Source organism: Babylonia areolata, chromosome 6 (genome assembly GCF_041734735.1).
Source record: "Babylonia areolata isolate BAREFJ2019XMU chromosome 6, ASM4173473v1, whole genome shotgun sequence".
Classification (NCBI taxonomy): Eukaryota; Metazoa; Mollusca; class Gastropoda; order Neogastropoda; family Buccinidae; genus Babylonia; species Babylonia areolata.
The window spans coordinates 36,600,910-36,625,909 of record NC_134881.1 but is presented as its reverse complement, the minus strand read 5'-3'; the positions used below and the strand labels follow the sequence as shown (position 1 = coordinate 36,625,909).

Genomic DNA, 25,000 nt, shown 5'->3' with positions numbered 1-25,000 from the left:
GCGGCTGGGAGGATGTGTGTTTAATTCCATGCAGAGGTGGTTTTTGTTGTTGTTGTTTTTTTTGCCCGTGGCTGGCAACTACCCAGAATTGAATGTGCTATGGGTTTAAATGGGAAGACTGGGACCACACAGTTATATGACATCCACTTCATGGATGCATCTTTTGGCGTGTTGCTCTAATTTCCTTACCAACACTGCAAGTGTCTGTATCTCTCAGGCCTTGTGGATACCATTACTTAAGGAAGTGTATAGTACAGCTTTGTCACATTGTCCCAAACCTAAAGTGGACCTCTATAGCAACATCATCATCATCATCAATAATAAAGTAATAATGAAGCCCCAAATTCTGCAGCCTTTCATGCCCTGCCTTTCTTGTGTGTGTGTGTGTGTGTGTGTGTGTGTGTGTGTGTGCATGCGTGCGTGCGTGCATGTGTGTATGTGCATGCGTGTGTCTGTGTGCGTGCATGTGCATGTGTGTATGTATGTGTGCGTGTGTGCATGCATGTGTGTGTGTGTGTGTGTGTGTGTGCGTGTGTGTGCACATGTTATTTTAGTAATATATATATACCTTTTATTTGTTGGATGTTTTCATTTATAAATATTGTTGTGCATTACCCTATTGTCTTAGCATGCGTGAGTGTGTGTGTGTGTGTGTGTGTGTGTGTGGTGGGGGAGGGAGGGGGTCGTCTATCATCAGCTATTGGGAATTCTTATTTGACTAGTTTTAATCTTTTTATGTTGCGCATGATCATTTTATGTTGGTGTTTACAATGAGCCTGTGATTGCACAAGTTCATTTCCATGTGGATTAATAAAGTGTTTTTCATTGATTTGATCTGATTTTGCCTCAGTTTTGATCCCCCTCCATTTCCATGCTTGGGGGTGAGTCCTGTCAAGGTAATCTGTGTTGGCAGATTCAAGGAGGACTGTCGTTGGAGGAATGTTGTGGTGGTCTCCACAGACTCACTCACTCTGGCTCATGCCAAAGGGATAGTTGCCATCAGTAGGGGGCTTAGTAGGTAGTGTCCTAGGAACGTTAAATCAGAAGAGGCACTACTGAACGCCATCCAAGTGCAGGGTCTCCTGTGCTGTGTTGAGCCAATTTGGCTTTAGTGTGACCATTTTTAGTGATGTGTGTGTGCATGCTCTGCTTCATGGGTGTGTGCATGTGTGTATGTCATCTGTTTCCATCGCAGGCATAGTGTGTACTGAGTTGGTTTACAGGTTGTAATTGTGCCGTTGTGGACTTTTATTTTTTTATTTGTGTGTTTCATTATAATAAGGCAACCACACAGGTGGTTTAGGGCGTGTGGTCTGTTATGTGTGACTTGTGTGTGAGTTGTCAGGGAGGGAGATCTCTATCCTTTACCACTGGAATTCTTGCCCGAGTTTTGAAACTGAGTGCCCAGATGATAAGTATGTTTAAACAATAGCTGGGGTTTGCCATTCATTCATGGGAACAATAAAGTCAATATCGATATAAGCAATGCACCCCCCCATTTCTAGCTGAGGGGGAGAGTGTAAGGTAGTGTGGCAGAAAGGAGGACTGCGAGGAGGAATGGGAAAATACGGATGAAAGGGATAGTTGCCATCATGTAAATATGGAGAAAATGTGGAGAGAGAGAGAGAGAGAGAGAGAGAGAGAGAGAGAGAGAGAGAGAGAGAGACAGACAGACAGACAGACAGACAGACAGACGGACAGACTGAGAGAAAGACGAAAGGGCAGGCAGATGTGTTGGAGAAAATACAGACAGAGAAAGATAAAGACAGAAAGACAGAGAAAAAGACAGAGGGTGAGACAGAAAGGAAGGAGGGAGGGGACAGAAAGACAGGGAGTAAAGAGACAGACAGAAGGAGGCAGACACACAGAAAGGGAGGAGAGAGACAGACAAAAAGACAGAAAAAGATACAGTTATGCTGCCAAGACGGGCAGGCAGACAGACGATATGTGACAGACAGACAGAGAAAGAGACAGACGGGGAGAGACTGAGACTGGCAGACGAGCAGGGAGCGAAACAGAGAGAGAGAAACGGGAAGTGAAGCCGGGGCAATTCCCATTGAGTTGCCCAAGTGTGACACCCTCCATTCAGTGTGATAGCACGGGGTCCATTGAAAAGCTGAGGTCGACCCACATTCACCGCTACACACATTCACCCACACCCAGTGAGCCACGGCACGGGACAAACATTGAACCGTGACAGTGACTGACACGCCGTCTTCCCAGTCCTACAGGATCCAGTATTGTGCTGACGTCAATCTCTGAGGTCAGATGCAGGTCTGAGATTATAGCATTCTGTTCTCAATAAGGAAGTGGCATTATCTGGTCTTTTCATGACTTCAGATAGATATATGGAGAGAGAGAGCGAGAGAGAGAGAGAGAGAGAGACAAACAGACAGACAGACAGACAGACAGAGAATGCGAACGCAAATGTGAATGCGAATGCGAATGTTTTAACTGAATATAGACCACAGGCATAATTACAACTGCATTGGGGTTTGGTGGGGATGGAGACGAAGTAGTGGTAACAACAGCATTCATTGTACACTCCCATATACATGGCATTGAATCTTATCGTAGCCGCCAGTGCAAGTGCAAGAGAGAGAGAGAGAGAGAGTCGAATAGTCAGTTGAAATATTTTCTTATTTTGTATGAGAAGACAGAAGGAAAACCGAGATTATTCTGAACCAGAAAAGAAAAGAAAAAGAGTTCAAAATGAGTTGATGAGAAAGTTTTTTTGAGTGGGAAAATACATTAACTTCACTATGGTGGATAATACTGACTTTTAACTGGGCATAAATTCACACACACACACACACACACACACACACACACACACACACACTGAGAGATATACACAAATTCAGTGAGAATGTGGATCCCCCCCCCCCCCCCCCCCTCTTTTACTGAGTTCAGAAATAAGATATATTTTGTTCCTCAGATCATTCCGTTGATCAGGTCAAAGAGATCGCATTTGAACTTTGACATGAGAGTCGCGTGACATCAATCTCAGTCACCCTCCCTCCCCTTTCCCCAACTCAGAACTGTTTCCGGGTCACTGCGGGTCAATTCTGTGTCAGCACTTTTTCGTCAGTTCATTAAAACTTTATGTATATCGGTTATTCCTGTGCACGCACATTGAAAAGGAGATACTGAACCATGACGTGACAGTGCGTTTTCTTCCGTCGTGACCATCTACCGCACTGATGTGTGTGCACGCCCGCGTACGCACGAACACACACACACACGCATGCTCGAACACACACACACACACACACACACACAGAGAGAGAGAGAGAGAGAGAGAGAGAGAGAGAGAGAGAGAGAGAGAGAGAGAGAAGATATGTATCCAGTGTATTCAGTGGTTCATTGCCCTTTCTCAGTCTCTCTCTCCGTCACTGCCCCTTTCACCTCCCCCTCCATTATTCAGTGTGAGTCAGTGAGGTCGGACAGAATTAATGAAGTGAAGTGGGTGACATCTTTCCCATTGGACATGCATGCAGCAGAATGTGAAGCCTGTGAGGAACCAGCCCTCCACAAAACGGTTGGTTGTCTTCATCTTTCTCCACAGGCGTGTCTGTCTCTGAACCCTCGCTGTCCACCTCACGTGCACGTGAGAGACAGAGAGAGAGAGAGAGAGAGAGAGAGAGAGAGAGAGCAGATAGAGAGGGAGAGAGAGAGAGAGACAGACAGACAGACAGACAGACAGAGACACAGAGAGGCTGAAAGAGGATGAATGAATCGTTATTTTGCATGGGTGAAGATAGCACATTGGTCGAGTTTCAAATCTGCCGTTGTTTTAAAGAAACACACACACACACACACACACACACACACACACACACAGAGAGAGAGAGAGAGAGAGAGAGAGAGAGAGAGAGAGAGAGAGAGAGAGAGAGAGAGAGAGAGAGAGTACACAGTCCTGTCTTGGCAAGATCATTTAACGAATGTCTGTTTGTCGTATGTCTGTTGTGCGAGCGCCCGTGCGAGAACGAGAGAGAGAGAGAGAGAGAGAGAGAGAGAGAGAGAGAGAGAGATTGTGTGTGTGTGTGTGTGTGTGTGTGTGTGTGTGTGTGTGTGTGTGTGTGTGTGCTTACTTGCTTGCGTGCGTGCGTGTGTCCTTTTGCATCCCATGTCTGCACACCATCATGTGACCGTGACACAGCTTTCAGACCCGACGTTCTTGAGCCTGGCTTTCTTTCACTCCATGGTATTCCCTCCAGCTGTGCGTTGCGTGCATCTGTCTCCGCGCGCCCTTACCCCCACCCCTTCCATCCTTCTTCCCCTCACCTTTCCGCCCACACTCCTTCTCTTAAACATGCACACACAAACACATGCGTCTATTCTACAGTCCACACTCCCCGCCTTTCTCTCTCTCTCTGCCCCATCCTATACCACCCCACCCCCTGTCTTTGTTTCAAGACTCCTCTCGTATCATGGATGCTGTGTTCAGGAAGTCAGCTGACTCCTCTCTCCCCCCCCCCCCCCGCCCCCCAACATCCCACCCCTCACTCCATCCCTCCTCTATGCAGCCCCCTCCCCTCTGTGTTGGACTGACGAGGTTTGAGAGATGTTGACTGCCGAGAAGTGGCCTTCTTCACTGAAGGGGGTAGGGGGTGTTGGGGGGGATGGGGAAGGGGGGGTAGGAGGGGGTGGATGCTGGCTGGAAAGGCTGGCTGATTGGGATACTCGACATGTTTCCAACTCATTTTGTCACATACACACGCGCACGCGCACACATACATACATGCACACACGCAGATATACACACAGACATACATGCACACAGGCAGAAAGACAAACATGCACACATATTTATGCATATATATATATGTGTGTGTGTGTATATATATATATATACATATGCATATATGCGTGTGTGTGTTTGTCTGTCTGTCTGTGTGCATCTGTGTGTGTGTGTGTGTGTAACTGCGTGTGTGTATACATATATATATATATATATGTGTGTGTGTGTGTGTGTGTGTGTGTGTGTGTGTGCGCGCGCGCGCGTGTGTGTGTGTGTGTGTGTGTGTGTTTGTCTGTCTGTGTGCATGTGTGTCTTTGTGTGTATCTGCGTATGTGCATGTATGTATGTGTGTGCGTGCGCGCACGCGCGCGCGTGTGTGTGACAAAATGTGTTGGAAACACACACACACACACATTTATATATATATACATGTGTGTGTGTGTGTGTGTGTGTGTGAGTGTGTGTATGTGTGTTTGAGTATGTATGAAAAAGTGTAAAAAATAATATGAAACCATGCAAGTGGCCTATTTTTTTTTTTTAACTGTGACACATTTCATGTAGGAAAACGTCACATGAGGAGAAAATACCGGGGAAGTATGGTGGTTAACATGTATAAAGAAAAGGCAAACACACACACACACACACACACACACACACACACACACACACACTTCCAAAAAAAAAAAAAAAGTGTTTATGGATTGGTAAGGAACGAGAGAGGATAAAAAAAAAACATGACTGCATATATTGTATGAAACGCGAATAATATATATATATATTTAAACGACAAAGTACTGTGAATAACGATGCACAAGTATGCTGAGATATATATAGCAATAAAGGGGAGCACACACACACACACAGAGGCAAGGTCAGCCCGGTCAGCCTAGCAGCGGGATCAACATGTTTAACAGGCTGTGTGACATTTCTGTTGTAACAGTATACATAACTGAAACCGAAGGCTGTTTTCCGGCCTCTCGTTCACTGTTATATATATATATATATATAAGTAGCGGCGAATCTTGTACAGACAAATCAAAGCGCTTCCACACCAGTCATGGGGGAGTATCTTCAGGCTCCCTACAGCCCGTCATTCACACGCAAGCACAAGTGTGATTCAGAGAGATAAAAGACAACATTTTGCGTATCATCAGTTTAAAGCGAGGAGAAAATGTCTGTCGAAAGGAGGGAGAGGGAAAGCGGGTGGAAAAGAGAATCAGGAGGTAAGACTTTTCGACATCGCCAGATCCGTCTGTTTATACACCAGCTGCCTGCAAAAAGGGGGTGCACGGTGGTCAGTTAAAGTCAGTTTGGGAAAAGTCGGATAGAGCTGAGTGCAGAGATCTGATGAAGCGAAAGAGGGAGCTCATTCCTAGTGTTCAGTCCATTCTGAAGCTGACTTGCCTCATGGCATTCAGAGCATGGAATGGGCCATGTTAGCATGGACGGAATGGGTCATAGAATGGATAATGTGGCAAGGGATGGGTAATATCTGATCATATGGAACTATGGGTCATGCAGCAAGGAATGGGTCATATAGCATGGGATGGGTGATACTGACACACAATTGTCAGAGTGAGATCAAGTGTTCATATTAGTTGAACTGAAAAGTCAATGATTTCAACACTACCCTCACCCTCCTTCCAGCCGACGGACCTCACGTTGTTTTGCCCAAACAAGCCTGTTAACGTATAAGTCAAAGTGGAAGTGACCACACACACAGTATGTCCACACGTGTGTGTGTGTGTGTGTGTGTGTGTGTGTGTGTGTGTGTGTGACTGGTTGCTGATTCGGTCATGGCTGGCTTGTTTTTTTTTCTGTGCTGGGACAGAACAACTCCCTGGCAACAGACAAACTTGCCAGTGGCAAATTGACCAGCACCCGGCCAGTGGAACTGGGAAACGAAGAAACTCCACCTCACAACTCAGTGGAACACGTCTGCAGTTCTTTGCTGCAGCAGACTGCACTGAACACAGGTCACGCACAGCGCTGTCCCCCAGTGGGATGCTCGATCTCTGCTACTGCCCACTACTGACAGTGACACCACCCAGTGTCGCCTTTTTTCACTCCACAAGACAAGACAAGACAAGACAAGACAAGACAGAATTCTTCATTTTCGAGGGTCGGCTGAGCGGTACTAATATTAATGTGTATTCTTTCTTCTTCCTTCAATATACAGGTCTTCTTCTTCTTCGTTGTTGAGGGCCCACAAATATATAAAATGATTATTCTGGCACCTAAGGCCTCATTCATAAGCAAGTGATACACCACAAAATGATAATTAATGAGCGCATAACAAACAACCCGGGTACAAACAAAAACAAACCTAAACAAATCACAGTGTTAATGGAAGACAGACACTGACAGGCAAACAGAAATAAAAACCAACAGTTGATGTATTTTTAAGACTGTCACACGCACAAGCACACACGCACGCACACACCCGTCAATATCACTTCAAGTGGAAAGACGTTGAACTGAAGACGACGACGCACGCGCGCGCGCGCACGCACGCACGCACACACACACACACACACACACACACACTCACACAATGACACTGGAAGATGGACAGGAGAGAGAGGGAGAGAGAGGGGGGGGGGGGGGAGAGAAAGAAGTCGGTGGGGTGGCAGGGAATGGGGGAGGGGTGGCCTACAGCCCCGTTATGCAATCCTGCAATCCTGCTAGGGAATCGATCAATACAGGCAATACACTGACCGTGGTGCCGCTAAGCTGGCACCAGTGCGCCGCTGCTGGCTTGACTGCCGATCCCTCATTCCGCTTCTTCTGCACCCACCCTCTCCTCCTCACTCACTCACACACACACACAGAGCGGTACACACCTTCAGCCCAGACTCCTGCCAGACAATCTATCCTCGCTGCCCTCATTCTGATGATAGGAATGATTCCACCAAATAAATCATTAACATACAGTGACGCTCCTTGTTCCTCGCGCGCATTTTTTCACACCAGAAAGAAACCTTGCATACATACCTTGTTTATCTGTGGGATCAAACGTCGGCATGGTGAACGGTCAGATCTTTTCTCCGTCCGAACAGCGGGCTACGTCTCTTTGTGTCAGACGTGTGGAGTCGTTCTCTGCACTCTTTGCAACCACCGGGCTGCCACAGATTGCTGAATACACGTTCTCTTCCTCCCAACTGTCGTCTGCTGCTACAACCGTGAAGTTCCCCCCTCACCAAGCAGACGATAAAAATGTATGCGTGTCACGTGGGCCTTACACTTATCACGTGGTAACGAACGTAAGCACTTGTTGCAGCATAACGCTGTGTCGAAAATCTTGTTCTTTCTGATTGGTTAGAAGGGGCGCGTATTAGGGATAAGAACCAATCAAAATGCGGGTGGGGTCTGATAGTTGCTGCATTATGTGTAGTTAGAGGTGAACAGGGATCCGTTTTCAGCCGACGCTTTGTTCCGTGCCATTCATTCGCAATTTAGGAAGAAGGAAGGAGCAGAGAACGGTAAATCCCGCCGACAGGGATTTCCGGCCACTAAGGCACAATCTCTGCCTCACGTCACCCACCTCAAACAGAACTGACGCAGCTTTGTGACGCGTTGTTTCCATGTCAGAGTGCTACTGATCTTCCGGGTTGTAAAAATGTGACTGAAACATGTTCGTTAAATAATTCTTTATTGCCAGACTTGCTCTTTCTCACACAGTGGCTTATTTGTCAGAGCAGAATAGAACTGACAGATTTTTAACTTTTTATTTATTTTATTTTTTTTAATTTTTAAAATCAATCTTGGTTGGGGAGAAGCATCAAATATGAAACTGCCTTTTAGTTTTACGAAATATCGCGCAATCGAAGTAAAGGCGGGAAGGAAGTTTCGAAAATCATTGTTGAGGCAGACTCCCCCAGCAGCTTCAAAAGCAGAGTCACCTCTCACCTCATGCTCAAGGTCGCCACTCTTGACAGTCTTGCTGCTGCGAAACTCCAAGAGTAGGCAAAACCACAGGATAAATTACAGCGATTGTCGGGTATGAACGTGAGAGTGAATGTTTAGGTAAGTAGTGGGTAGGGGGAGTGCTGGAAGGAGGGCGCTGCGGCGGGGTGTGCCAGGGGCCATCAATAGGATGCCTGCCTGTCACTTCTCACCCCCTCTGATCCAGTTAGTGGGCAGGAGGGAGAGTGCGAATGTGATTGGAATTTTTTTTAAGCAACTGGTCTGCGGACCCCCCCCCCCCCCCCCCAAAAAAAAAAAAAAAAAGTGGCAAACTAATCAACGTGTTGATTGTGGCTACACAAAAGAAGAAGCAGAAGAATCCAGCTGGTGTAAAGAAAACAGTAGATACCTCCAGTGACTATTGGTCAGTGTCCGTAATGGCGATCGCAGATACTACAAGTGAAGCGGAAACTGAAGTAAAATTTCAATTTTCCTTTCGTGCTTATAATTTTCTTTCTTTCTTTGCCATGCTGCAGACGTTTCTCGACTGACGAACTTATATCACGATGATACAGTCCAGCCACTCAGGAAGTTCAGCATTGATGCAGAATTTATTCTTTTGATTTTTTTTTCTTTTTTGAAGAGCAGCCATGGTAGTGGTTGCCTGCATTATTCTTAACATGAAACACGTAAACACTGTTTCATCAGTACCAGGAACGATGTTTCATAAGAGGAGCTTTTCAGTGAAGACGTGTTTTATCAGTTGAGCTCAGTTACGTATTGCATTACGTCAGTTGCTGTTTTACGTCATATGGCTGTCTCATTCACGATGCCACTTTGAGAATGCTTCCAAACGTGTATCATGCGAAACTGTTTGGGTTCGAGTATGTTCTGCGGCAGTGTGTGTGTGTGTGCCAGTGTGTGTGTGTGTGTGTGTGTGTGTGATGTCACGGTGTGTGTGTGTGCGTGTATGTGTGTGTTCGTGTGTGCCGGCGCGGCGTGTGTGTGTGTGTGTGTGTGTGTGTGTGTCATGTGCGTGCGTGTTTAAAGTGACATTTTAAGCGAAGCACTATTACTGCATTATATTTCTTTTGTTATTTGTACCGAGTTTCTTGCCTTGTTTTTCAGTTCTTCATTTATCAGTCCAGTTTGTACGGCATTAATGGCATCAGCTAGGCACTGACATGCCACATTATTATCATTCAACATGGTCATAATATGAAACTGTTTCATATTTGACACATTGTTTCATGTAGGAGGAAGTGGTCCGTCCGAATATGAAACAGTGCGTTGTCATTTTTGAAACAAGGTTATCCTTTTTTGTTCAGTTTGGATTTTAAAAGCTTTTTTTCATGTCTCAAGGTACACGTTCAATCAAAAAATAAAATAAAATAAAATAAAATCAGCACATGATGGTTTTCTGTTCATTTGCATCAGTGGCTGTCCGAGCAGAGCAGCTTATGCTTTTATGCTTAGGCCTATATGTTTCGTGTCTGGTGCCTCTACATCGCTTACTAGAATCAACTGATTAGGATCATTACCTGTACGTGTTATAAAATTATTGTACATCACTGATTTGAGACTTCAAGCAATCAAGACTCTTCACAGGCTTCAAATAGCAAGAGGTATTAAAATGACATTCAGTCATGTGCCATTCCACGTCTATCAAATCACACTGAAAACAACAACAACAAAAAACAAACAAACAAAAACAATCGCAGCTTACTCGGCGTCATTCATTCCAATCCGTCTGGCAACCTCTCTCTCTCTCACACACACACACACACACACACACACACACGCACGCGCGCGCGCACGCACACACACACACACACACACACACACACACCATTCATTCACTCAGTATCAGTACCGTGGCAACTCCGTAATATCCTGCCGAGTCGCGGAAACTGACAGGTTACAGATCAGATCCCCAAGGAAACCCTCGAGTGCCTCCTCCGAATCCTGCACACCGACTGATTCGGCCATGTATGCCAAAGGACTTAAACATAATTATGATACGTATTTTTTTCATATGACGGGCGCAAATTCATATAACTGAAACCATATCTATAAGTCAGGGATGTACAATAATTTTATAACACGTACAGGTAATGATCCTAATCAGTTGATTGTAGTAAGCGATGTAGAGGCACCAGATATGAAACATATAGGCCTAAACGTAGCATTTTCTGCAGAATTTTGCCGCCACTGGCACTGGGACGACCCTCACGTTGCCGTGGGTTCTTGTCACGTTTTAAGTGCATGCTCCACACGATCGCGAATCTCGCTTTATCGTCTTATCCGGCCGAGTGACTAGCGCCCATACCACTGACTACAGGTCTCAGGCTCACGCTGGTAGCACTGGGCATGGGAGGCTGGGGGTAGGCCGGGGGTGGGGCAGTCAAAGTGAGTCTGTCAGTTTTTAGTTTGCGTCGTTTATCCGGACTGCTTCGTGAGGTCAGTCACAGCCGTGAACTTGTAAATAGAATTATTTCTATAAATAGAATTGTTTATTCTCCACAACTTCCGTGTTGTCACAGCCCGCGGCAACGCACACAAAGTCATGACGCGTCAGCTTGCGGGCCATGGTTGAAGGGAGTGAACCGTGTCATGGAGGAAACGAAGGGAGTTGTTACCCTCACGTAAGCGGTCAATGATTTCATGTTATCATGATGGTGTCTATTTTACTGCTGCAGTCATTTCATTCTTTCTGTCGCGACGTCGGCCAAGTCGCCTGAGATGGATGTCGACTTGAAACTCGACCGTGTAAACAACAACATCAACAATAACGAAACAACTGTTGACCACTGCACTATGCATTCTCTTTGACTGTCAGCCGATTATCACTGAACTGCCCGGAAATACACACAGATCATAAAATAAGTAAGTAAATAAATAGATCAATAAATCACAGTACAACACAGTGTGATATAATGCAACACAGTACAATACAGCACAGTACAACACGGACAAATACAAATAAAGTACACCACAGAACAACACAGTAAGTACAATACAACACAGTACAATTAATGCATGAATTTTTGACAGTCCATCAATAGACCAGCCGGAAAATTAACTAGATTAAAAAGAATAAATAAATAAAAGCATCAAAACGCGCTTTCCTGAGCAAAGAGAGCAGAACATGTGTATGTGTGTGTGTGTGCCGGAGAGAGAGAGTGTGAGTGTACGTGCATCCGTCAGTGCGCGCGCGCGCGTGCGCGTGTGTGTGAGTGCATGTCTGAACAAAATATGTTGATCAAGGCTTCGGCCATCGTATTTACACACACACACGCACGCACACACATGCACGTCCTCAACACACATACACACACACGCGCGCGCACACCGTGACACGTAAACACAAGCACGCACACATTCAACACACCAAGCTCTCACAACACACATATACACGCACACACACATACACACACGCGCGCGCGCGCACACACACATACACACCACACCACATAAAGAACTGGAAAACTTTTTTTTCTTCTTTTTTTCTTTCTTTTTTTTAAAGAGTTTCACACAGTATTCTGCAACAGTGTTCCAGTGTAACACATTTAAATCCATGTCGTCACCAGGATTCGCTTGTTCCCAATTTCCCTATTCCTGATCTGCCTATCATTCACCTGGTCCACTGGTCAGCTTTTCCAGGGGCCACAGTCTGTCCTGTCCAACGCCTGTCAACCGCTGGTTTTTTGGGTTTTTTTTTTTCTCTATCTCTCATGAACTCTATAGGCAGGCTTTTGTACACATGTGTGCTCATCTAACTAGTTTACAACTCTTTTCACTTGCAATCTTTTTGTGTTATATATATATATATATATATATATATATTTCATTTTTTAAATTAAAAAATAAAGTATTTGTCTTCCTTCGTAACACACACACACACACACACACACACACACACACACACACACAAACACACACACACGACACACACACACACACACACACACACACACACACACACACACACACACACACACATTCACCTGCACTAATTCCTCGTCTCTGTCAAAAATTAAAAACAACGAAACAAAAAAACCAAACAAACAAACAAAAACACAACAAACAAACAAACAACCCCCCCCCCCACCCCCCGAGCAAACGGAAAAGGTAGGGGTAGGGATGGGGGTTTAACGGGAGGCGACAGATGACTAAACTACTGACTACAATCTGTCAGCCACACATTGTACACGTCAGGTTGTCATCCAATGTTCAGGATTATAACCTTTGTCACGGCATCGGTTACATGGACTATCATACTATTAATGATGATGATGACGATGATGATGACAGTAGTAGTAGTAGTAGCAGCAGGAGTAGTTGTACTAGTAGTAGTAGCAGCAGTAGTGGTAGTAGTTGTAACAACAACACCACAACAACTGAAGGATATACACTCTGTGTTCCACTGTGTGGATGTACTCAGCGGCTGTTTGGTGGCAAGGGGGCTACACTGTTAGCTCTAGGTGGGAATGTTGCACGAACATGGCAGACACTGGGTTATGAATGGATTCATTCGATTCATTCAGTATATAAAATATTTATCACAGTGGCGAGGAAAACAAGGGCATTCTCGTAGGACGGTACTTTCCGTCAAATTATCCAGACCGTTGGAATAACTCAATCGTTGACCAATGATCGAGTCTTTTCTTCATAGTGAAATACAGAAAGGTTACAGCAATCCATGAAGAATTACTAAATCAGGACTATGGGAAACGATCAAACAGCTCTATTGCATAGAACAATATACAACAAACCAGCATGGGTTTTTAAAAAATATATATATAATACAGAGGAATTTCAAGCCTGTAGCTGTAAAGAACTACTGTTGTCAAAAAAAGCAGTAATACTGATGGTACGCTTCTACTGCTCACGTTAATGGTGAGCAAGTCTGCAGGTTGTTTAACGGTATGTACATTTCTAATAATATCCATTCCATTTATATACACCATGGATATAATTATCAATATATTCACACACCATACAAAACATTGGCACAATATCACAGTGACTACCAAAGTAAATCAGATTCGACTACTGTCCATGCCGAATATCTTCTCAGGAGACCATAATTTTGAAAGAGCCAGAAAACTGCAGGTTTCGTAGCAGAGTGTGAAATCAGACGTGTGAAATGTACAGCAATAAAGAGTCGTAGGCAGCACGGTGACAGACAGGCAGACAGACAGAGCAAGGGTGGACAGACAAGCAGAGGTGTGTGTGTGTGTGTGTGTGTGTGTGTGTGTGTGTGTGTGTGTGTGTGTGTACTTTGTTTGCATGATGAGTGTAACAAAACCAATACCTCAATACCTCTTGTCAACTCACAACAATACCCCCTGTCAAAAACCTCAACACCTGTCAACACACAATACCTCCCGTCAACACACAACCCCAATACTTCCTGTCAACACACAACCTCAACACAACCTCAATACCCCCGTCAACACACAACCTCAGTACCTCCTGTCAACACACAACCTCAATACCCCCGTCAACACACAACCTCAATGTCTCCTGTTAACGCACAACCTCAACACAACCTCAATATCTCCTGTTAACGCACAACCTCAACAAAACCTCAATACCCCCGTCAACACACAACCTCAATGTCTCCTGTTAACGCACAACCTCAACACAACCTCAATACCCCCGTCAACACACAACCTCAACACAACCTCAATATCTCCTGTCAACGCACAACCTCAATACCTTCTGTCAACACACAACCTCAACACAACCTCAATATTTCCTGTCAACGCACAACCTCAATACCTTCTGTCAACACACAACCTCAATACCGGCCGCCTGTCAATATACAGCCTCAATACATCCTGTTAACGCACAACCTTAAATACCTCATGTCAACTCATAATCTCATATACCCCCTGTCAACCTCAACCCTTGTCAACATAAAACCTCAATACTTCCTGACAACTTAAAAAATCCAATACCCCTAAACTGAAACTACCGAAAAACTGTCAAATGACAGGTTAGGACATTTGTATTGATCACCGACGTCATAAAATGACGCCTATCATCTCTTTCACAGCCAAACCTTTAGATATACAGCCTGAAAAAAAAAAGGACCATAACACTTTCAATACGACTATAATAACATAAAACAATTTAAGTAATAACATGGCAATCCAGTGTTTCATTTTCAAAACCAACCACAACAACAGATGCAAAACTTCTTCACCAAAATTATGGTGTACGACGAACAGATATCATTTTGTTCACACACACTATCTAACAAAAAATTATGAATATTATACTTATTTTAGCAGTCATAAAATATTATGGTATTTCCTTTATCACAGGTTACTTCACTGACTGATTGCTGACAGTGCATGATGGTTTTATCGCTTCGAAAGAACATTGCACAACATTCATCACAAATAATGATAATACTGTCTGAATCTAGGAGTGTTTCATTGACGGATGTCTGCTTAACGTCGATGTATCATCCATGTATCACAAAGGTATAACATGTTGTGAACAGTCATCAAAAGCTTGATGCATATAACCGGTATAACGTCATCATTATCACAAGTATTCACACACACACACACACACACACACACACACACACACACACACACACACACACACACACACACAAACCCAAACAAAACAAAAACAACAAATCCAAACGATGGTTGTTCTTTCTCTTGCAGTGAATGCAAGTTTTGGGATATGTGTTCCTTAGCATCACCTGTTCGGTGTACAGATTACCTAGAGTCCCATGATCCACACTGCGTGCGTGTGTGTGTGTGTGTGTGTGTGTGTGTGTGTGTGTGTGTGTGTGTGTGTGTGTGTGTGTGTGTGTGTGTGTGTGTGTGTGTGGACATGAAGGAAAAATCCTTCTTTTGTTGGCTTATGCTGAAAAAGCTCATAGTGTGTGTAGCACTGCTACTAGCAGGTGATCTGTGGTTCTGCTCCACACAAAGCACAAGAGTAGGCTGGACACACATGTGACCAACAAAAGAGTCACCTCAAGACACGCTGTTAACAACCAACCCTTTGAGTCTGGCTGCTGGAGTCCCCCATACCCAATATTCCCCCCCCCACCCACACACACACACCCCACACCCACAACCCTCTCATCCTGAAAGAAATCCATGTCCACTGACAGGTGTGTCAGCACACACAGACTGTCCTGCCCAGTCTGTCCACTGGGGGGCATCCACTGCACACCCACGACGCACCTGTCAAAGGCCACGTACACGGTGCTGCTACCTCAGTGCAGCCTTGCACACACCTGTTCCATCCATTGCCCAGCTCAGCCCTGCCCTGAGGGACTCGACGTGTCCCTGACCAGTGGACTGACTGGGTGCTCATAGACACACAGACAGACAGACAGACAGACACACACACACACACACACACACACACACACAGAGTGTCCTTGGCTGTGGGCAGGTCCGCTTTCCAGTCCACATTGCACACACAGCTAGGGTGCAGACTAGACAACTAGCCCAACAGGCCAAAGAAGAGGGAACACAGGACAGGCCAAAGAAGAGGGAACAAAGGACAGGCCAAAAGAGAGAAAAAATAGGACAGGCCAAAAGAAGAGGGAACATAGGACAGGCCAAAAGAAGAGAGAAAACAGGACAGGCCAAAGAAGAGGAAACACAGGACAGGCCAAATGAAGAGGGACCATAGGACAGGCCAAAGAAGAGAGAAAACAGGACAGGCCAAAGAAGAGGGAACATAGGACAGGCCAAAAGAGAGAGAAAAAACAGGACAGGCCAAAGAAGAGGGAAACATGACAGGCCAAAGAAGAGAGAACACAGGCCAGAGAGGGAACACTGGACAGGCCAAAGAAGAGGGAACATAGGACAGGCCAATAAGAGGAAAAATAGGACAGGCCAAAAGAGAGAAAAAATAGGAGAGGCCAAAGAAGAGGGAACATAGCACAGGCCAAAGAAGAGGAAACATAGGACAGGCCAAAAGAGAGAAAAAATAGGACAAGCCAAAGAGAGGGAACATAAGATAGGCCAAAGAAGAGAGAAAACAGGACAGGCCAAAGAAGAGGGAACATAAGATAGGCCAAGAGAGAAAGGAGAGAGAAACAGGCAGGCCAAAGAAGAGGGAAACATGGACAGGCCAAAAAAGAAGACGGAGAGACACACAGGCCAAAGAGAGGGAACATGGACAGGCCAAAGAAGAGGGAACACTAGGACAGGCAAAGAAGAGAGGACACACGGGCCAAAGGAGGAACATCCGCTCCAACCGCCTCTCCCTTCTTTCACCGATCCCCATTCCTTGTACTTCAGTGTCCATTGCCCCCCACGCCCCCTTCTCCACTACACATCCTTACTTCGTGTCCACCATTACACATTCCTTGTACTTCAGTGTCCATTGCCCCCCCCCCTCCTTTCTTCCACCATTACACATTCCTTGTACTTCAGTGTCCATTGCCCCCCCCCCCCCCTCCTTTCTTCCACCATTACACATTCCTTGTACTTCAGTGTCCATTGCCACCCCCCCCGCCTCCTTTCTTCCACCATTACACATTCCTTGTACTTCAGTGTCCATTGCCACCCCCCCTCCCTCCTTTCTTCCACCATTACACATTCCTTGTACTTCAGTGTCCATTGCCACCCCCCCCCCTTTCTTCCACCATTACACATTCCTTGTACTTCAGTGTCCATTGCCAACCCCCCACCCCCTTTCTTCCACCATTACACATTCCTTGTACTTCAGTGTCCATTGCCCCCCACCCCCCCTTTCTTCCACCATTACACATTCCTTGTACTTCAGTGTCCATTGCCAACCCCCACCCCCTTTCTTCCACCATTACACATTCCTTGTACTTCAGTGTCCATTGCTCCCCCCCCCCCTTCTTTCTTCCACCATTACACATTCCTTGTACTTCAGTGTCCATTGCCACCCCCCACCCCTCCATGTGCGGGCACACACACATGCAAGCAGATCAGTTTTTAACTCTGTGTGTGTGTGTGTGTGTGTGTGTGTGTGTGTGTGTGTGTGTGTGCACGTGGTTTCATTCTACCGTTATTGATGGGCTGGGGAATCAGCTGTGTGTTTAACAGCAATGAAAGCTGTGACGATGGACATACTGCTCTGATGGACCGCCAGTGTTACCTCCCCTCTTAGCACCATCCCTCCACCCCCCCCCCCCTCACGCCCTCTACCCAGCTACCCCGCAACACATTCCCCGTTCTTTATCACAATCACAGCTGTTATGGACCCCCCCCCTCCCCCACCCCTCTCTCTGTCTGTATCTGTCTATCTCTAATTTGATAACACTGTAAGGAGAGAAGTGGAGAATTTTATGGACACTATCTCCCCCCCCCCCTCACCCCCCCCCCCTCACCCCCAAAAAAAGAGAAAAAAAAGAACTATTAAGGTTTGGACATGGCATTGTTTGACAGCACGGAATCCCGAACACCCTGCATCAGTTTCCTTTTTTTGTCTGAAATTTATCGTTCCAGAAGAATGCAGCGTCGGTTCCTTCAAAAGCCGAAACGGGAACCTTTGCTTCATCTTCTGGCACAAAAAAAGCGAAATGCTAAACGTCACATCACTGCACGTCACATTCAGTGTGTGTGACAGGACATGAACCACACTTCCTTCCTTGCCTAATGTCAGTGATTGGACAGACACAGTTCCACGATGAAAACTATGTCGGTGACTGGACAAAAACAGTCCCATGATGAAAACTATGCTGATGATTGGACAGAAACAATCTCATGATGAAAACTATGTCGGTGATTGGACAGAAACAATCTCATGATGAAAACTATGTCGGTGATTGGACAGAAACAGTCCCACGATGAAAACTATGTCGGTGATTGGACAGAAACAGTCCCATGACGAAAACTGTGTTGGCGATTGGACAGAAACAGTTCCATAACGAAAACTATGTTGGCGATCGGACAGAAACAACCTCATAATGAAACCTGTGTTCGTGGTTGGGCAGAAACAGTTCCATAGTGAAAACTGTGCCTTGCAAACACACCACAGAGCAGGAAAGCTGGTCTGGGAGGTTTGCATACTGCCGTCAGTCAAAAGACGCCAGACAGTGCTGTCATTCACAGAGTTCACGTGCTGGCCCCGAGGATCCAAACTATCAGTAAGTACGTAGCACTCTGTGTCGGTTCCAGGGGACGACCAAGGGCGGCAGGTTCTTCAGGTGCCGGAACTCTATGGGCGGAGGCCTTTCCGGTGGCAGCGGGTGCACGCAGAAGAGGCGGAGGAAGACAATGAGAGACAGCCAATCAGCGACGAGGATGAAGAGCATGTAGGGCGGCAGCCAGGACTGGGAGCACAGCATGCTGAGGCTCTTCACTTGGTTGACTGTCACCAGCGTGTACACCGTGCCTGAAACAACGTCATCATTGCGAGCTTCACGTGCTGGCCTTGTCACATGCACCGTGGGCTTCACGTGCTGGCCTTGTCACGTGCACCGTGGGCTTCACGTGCTGGCCTCGTCACGTGCACCGTGGGCTTCACGTGCTGGCCTCGTCACGTGCACCGTGGGCTTCACGTGCTGGCCTTGTCACGAGTACTGAGCCACATAGGTCCTTTGTGCTGTCGTCATCGGTAATGACGTAAGTGAGCTGATTTTTATACAGGGTGCGTCACATCAGTCATATCGACAGTGAGGTTATTTCTATACAGGGTGTGTCCACATCAGTCATTTTCATCAGTGAGGCTATTGTCCTGGTGTGTGTACACCAGTCATATATCGTCAATGAGGTTAGTATCATGCTGTGTCTACATCGTCACATCGTCAGTGAAGTTATTGTCATGTTATGTCTACATCATTCCTATCGTCAGTGAGGTTATTGTCATGTTGTGTCTACATCGTCACATCGTCAGTGAAGTTACTGTCATGTTGTGTCTACATCAGTCATATATTCAGTGTGGTTATAGTCATACAGGATATGTCTATATCAGTCATGATAATATAACACTTTCAACATCAAAACCTAATTGTCAATGACACCTTCATCGTTGTGATTTTTGTTGTTCTGGCAGAAAATGCACTTCGTACATCAATTTGACAACAACAACAACAACAACAAAAACCCGAAGAAAAAAACAGAAAGGCAATTGCTGTATCTCTCAAATATGAAGCATTTTTCCATAAGAAAAGTACTCCCCCCTCCCGCCACCTCGTTAGATATCAATTTTTTTTTAACATGAAAAAGTATAGCAGCATATCACCACCACTATTCCCATTATTAAGGTCATCATCACAAGTGTCGTCATCACTGTTACTGTTAGCAACAAGATTGTCATTGTTGTCACAGAACTCTGAGATCATGCATGTGCATATGGGCACATAGATTCTGTGTGTGTGTGTGTGTGTGTGTGTGTGTGTGTGTGTGTGTGTGTGTGTGTGTGTGTGTGTGTGCGCGCGCGCGCGCGCGTGCGATAGTGTGTGCATGTGTGTGTGTGTATGTGAGCGTGTGTGTGTGTGTGTGTGTGTGTGTGTGTGTGTGTGTGTGTGTGTGTGTGTGTGTGTGTGTGTGTGTGTGCGTGCGCAGAAGGCTGTAGGTATATGACGGAGCAGCTCCCTGGGTCAATGTAATACAGTGGAGTCGTGCTGTGGGTTGAGTTGTGCTGTATTGTGTTGTGTTGTGTGTTGAGTTGTGTGTTGTGTTGTGTTGTGTTGTGTGCTGAGTTGTGCTGTGTGGTTCCACTGCAAACAGTACCCAAAGCTCCACGATGAACCGTTTTCCCACTACTGGTATCACCGTTACCCTGTGCGGTCAACGTACCAACAAACAGGGAAAGGGGATGGGGGGGATGGAGGGGGAGAAAGAAAAGAAAGAAAGAACAGGTGTCTCCGACCATTTTATAAAACAATCTATTTCTTCAGCAAAGTTTCCTGCACACATTCCAAAATCAGAATCACTTAATATCATGATGCCACAACAAACTCAAACAACGATAAAGAGAACTGAATACATAACCTCCCTCCCCTCCCCTCCCCCCCCCCCCCCACTTCCAGACACCCCCGGTATAACACAGGGACTCTCACAGGCGAAGAGGAAGAGGAGGCAGAGGAGGAAGAAGGCGTGGAGGAAGGAGAGGAGGCACTTGAGGTCGTCGTCCTGGGGTCCGGCGAGGTTGAGGAAGAGGAGGAGGAGGAGGGGCACCAGCCACACCACCCCGTTCATCGCCACCACCCCCGGCATCAGCACGGCGTGACCACAGCTGTCCAGGTGAACAAAGCCTGCACGGTACATGACACAATGTACAGGGTACATGACACATGGTGCAAGGTGCATGACACATGGTGCACGGTACGTGACACATGGTATAGGGTACGTGACACATGGTATAGGGTACGTGACACATGGTGCACGGTGCATGACACATGGTACACGGTGCATGACACATGCTGCACGGTGCATGACACATGGAACATGACGTGGTACACTGTGCATGACACATGGTGCACGGTACATGATACATCGTGCGCGATGCACGACACATGGAACACGATGTGGTACGCTGTGAATGACACATGGTGCACGGTGCATGACACATGGTGCGCGATGCATGACATATGGTGCACGGTGCATGACACACGGTGCACGGTGCATGACACACGGTACACGGTACACGACACACCGTGCTACACGGTTCACGACACCTGGTAAGGGTACATGACACAAGGTACACGACACACAGTACAGATTACATTACACATGGTGCATGACACACGGTGCATGGTACATGACACATGGTGCATGGTACATGAAACAAAGTACACGGTACATGACATAAGGTACACAGTACATGAGACACGGTAAGGTTACATGACACAAGGTACTGGGCACATGATCTATGGTAAGGGTACATGACACAAGGTACTGGGCACATGATCCATGGTAAGGGTACATGACACAAGGTACTGGGTACATGATCCATGGTAAGGGTACATGACACAAGGTACACGGTACATGATCCATGGTAAGGTTACATGACACAAGGTACACGGTACATGATCCATGGTAAGGGTACATGACACAAGGTACACGGTACATGATCCATGGTAAGGTTACATGACACAAGGTACACGGTACATGATCCATGGTAAGGGTACATGACACAAGGTACTGGGTACATGATCCATGGTAAGGTTACATGACACAAGGTACACGGTACATGATCCATGGTAAGGGTACATGACACAAGGTACTGGGTACATGATCCATGGTAAGGGTACATGACACAAGGTACACGGTACATGATCCATGGTAAGGGTACATGACACAAGGTACTGGGTACATGATCCATGGTAAGGGTACATGACACAAGGTACTGGGTACATGATCCATGGTAAGGGTACATGACACAAGGTACTGGGTACATGATCCATGGTAAGGGTACATGACACAAGGTACACGGTACATGATCCATGGTAAGGGTACATGACACAAGGTACTGGGTACATGATCCATGGTAAGGGTACAGGACACAAGGTACACGGTACATGATCCATGGTAAGGTTACATGACACAAGGTACTGGGTACATGACACACGGTAAGGGTACATGACACAAGGTACTGGGTACATGATCCATGGTAAGGTTACATGACACAAGGTACTGGGTACATGATCCATGGTAAGGTTACATGACACAAGGTACTGGGTACATGACACACGGTAAGGTTACATGACACAAGGTACTGGGTACATGATCCATGGTAAGGTTACATGACACAAGGTACTGGGTACATGATCCATGGTAAGGGTACATGACACAAGGTACACGGTACATGATCCATGGTAAGGGTACATGACACAAGGTACTGGGTACATGATCCATGGTAAGGTTACATGACACAAGGTACTGGGTACATAATTCATGGTAAGGGTACATGACACAAGGTACTGGGTACATGATCCATGGTAAGGGTACATGACACAAGGTACTGGGTACATGATCCATGGTAAGGTTACATGACACAAGGTACTGGGTACATGATCCATGGTAAGGTTACATGACACACGGTACTGGGTACATGATCCATGGTAAGGTTACATGACACAAGGTACACGGTACATGATCCATGGTAAGGGTACATGACACAAGGTACTGGGTACATGATCCATGGTAAGGTTACATGACACAAGGTACTGGGTACATGATCCATGGTAAGGGTACATGACACAAGGTACTGGGTACATGATCCATGGTAAGGGTACATGACACAAGGTACTGGGTACATGACACACGGTAAGGGTACATGACACAAGGTACTGGGTACATGATCCATGGTAAGGGTACATGACACAAGGTACTGGGTACATGATCCATGGTAAGGGTACATGACACAAGGTACTGGGTACATGACACAAGGTACTGGGTACATAATTCATGGTAAGGGTACATGACACAAGGTACACGGTACATGACACAAAGTACTGGGTACTAGGTCAACAGACCAAACCCCCCCGGACCCCCCCCCCCACTCCCCCCAAAAAATAATGGTGCTCTGAAAAAGAACCCATGGCAACAAAAGAGTTGTCCTCGGGCAAACTTCTGAAGAGGAAATCCCCTCTCATAGCTACACAAATATCAGCCTGACTAAGCGCGCTGGATTATGCTGCTGGTAAGGCATCTGCCTAGCAGATGTGGTGTCGCTTATATGGGTTTGTCCGAATGCAGTGACGCCTCTTTGAGAAACTGAAACTACTACTACTACTACTTCTACTACTACTTGAGGGAAGCATCACTCACCAATGATGCAGCTGGCCAGGCCCATCACCGCTAGAATCACCAGCAACGTCACTGTCAACAAAATAATAATAATAATAATATTAAGAAGAAGAAGGAGGAGGAGAGGAGGAATAAGAAGAAAAGAAGAAGAAGAAGAAGAAGAAGAAGAAGAAGAAGAAGAAGAAGAAGAAGATCCAATATGGTGATGATGACGATGATAATGATACTACCAATCACAATCAACTTCTGCTTCAGGCAAACGCTTCAATGTCACGATCCCGAATATCATAACAAACAGAACAAAATAAGTTTTTCCAAGGTGAATTCAACTGTTATACAACAGTGGTTGATAATAAATTGTGTGATTCCGTATGAAGTATGCCAAAATGTATGTTGCGTGATATGACATTTTATTTTAAACATGCTATTGAATAACACATTTTACCATAATGTCTTTGTTAATTATTGTATGATACTTTATGCCTCTAACCGTGATTATTGTATGTGTATGGCTGTGATCATTGTATGCGTGGTTTACTGAGTTAACATCTATGTATTTTGTATGTCTGCTGTGATCATTCCATGTGTGCCAATGTGTTTATTGTATTTGGTGTTTCAGTCGACATTAAAGCACACTGAAGTTTAAGACGACATTCAAGAAATCGTATATTGTTTATGTGTTGTACGCCACAAAGTAATTGCTCTTTGAAGAAAATAAAGGATCCTGTATATTGTTTATGTGTTGTACGCCACAAAGTAACTGCTCTTTGAAGATAATAAAGGATCCTGTATACTGTTTATGTGTTGTACGCCACAAAGTAACTGCTCTTTTAACTTAATAAAGGATCCTGTATATTGTTCATGTGTCGTACGCCACAAAGTGATTGCTCTTTGAAGATAATAAAGGATCATGTATATTGTTTATGTGTTGTACGCCACAAAGTAATCGCTCTTTGAAGATAATAGAGGATCCTGTATATTGTTCATGTGTCGTACGCCACAACGTAATTGCTCTTTGAAGATAATAAAGGATCCTGTATATTGTTCATGTGTCGTACGCCACAAAGTAATTGCTCTTGGAAGATAATAAAGGATCCTGTATATTGTATTCTGATCGCATTATCTCCATGCGTTTCCTCCTTCGAAATGAGCGGAAATGACACACTTTTTAGTGTCTTCACCCCAAACTCTACAGGCAGACCCTGCAGAAAAGAGCAAGCTCTACTCTGACCTGCGCAACCTCTTGCAGAAGGCCAACGCAGACGACAAGGTCTTCACCCTTTGCGACTTTTCTTTAATGCCAAAGTAGGCCAAGATTCAAAAGCCTGGTTTGGAGAACTTGTCAAACACATGGTGTTGGAAACTGCGGTGGCAATAGTCACCTACATCTGTCCGGAGTTTTGTGCACAGCAGCAACACACAATCACTGACACCGTAGTCCAGCAGAAAGACAGTCTGAAGACAACCTGGATGTGACTTCAGTCAAAGCTCTGGCACCTCATAGACAGCACAAGAGTCATCGCTTTCCTTACACACACACACACACACACACACACACACACACACACACACACACACACACACACATACACGAACCAAACACAAAACCAAACAAAGCACTGTACCT

At 45.6% G+C, this 25,000-nt stretch overlaps 2 protein-coding genes across 2 annotated transcripts in view; both read right to left on the bottom strand.

Moving 5' to 3' along the window:
• The window catches only part of LOC143282977 (allograft inflammatory factor 1-like), a 19,935-nt gene extending 11,968 nt beyond the window's left edge, over window positions 1-7,967 (bottom strand). The window contains exon 1 of the mRNA XM_076588909.1: window positions 7,739-7,967. Within this exon, the coding sequence (XP_076445024.1) occupies window positions 7,739-7,769 (31 nt within the window). The 5' untranslated portion in view covers window positions 7,770-7,967. The remainder of the gene's footprint in view (window positions 1-7,738) is intronic.
• Window positions 7,968-18,060: 10,093 nt separating this feature from the next.
• LOC143283388 (uncharacterized) overlaps window positions 18,061-25,000 on the bottom strand; it is a 33,083-nt gene continuing 26,143 nt past the window's right edge. The window contains exons 2-5 of the mRNA XM_076589601.1: window positions 24,999-25,000; window positions 23,395-23,445; window positions 20,682-20,876; window positions 18,061-19,012 (exon numbers count right to left, since the gene is read on the bottom strand). The exon at window positions 24,999-25,000 is cut by the window's right edge and continues 44 nt beyond it. Of these exons, the coding sequence (XP_076445716.1) occupies window positions 18,762-19,012; window positions 20,682-20,876; window positions 23,395-23,445; window positions 24,999-25,000 (499 nt within the window). The 3' untranslated portion in view covers window positions 18,061-18,761. The remainder of the gene's footprint in view (window positions 19,013-20,681; window positions 20,877-23,394; window positions 23,446-24,998) is intronic.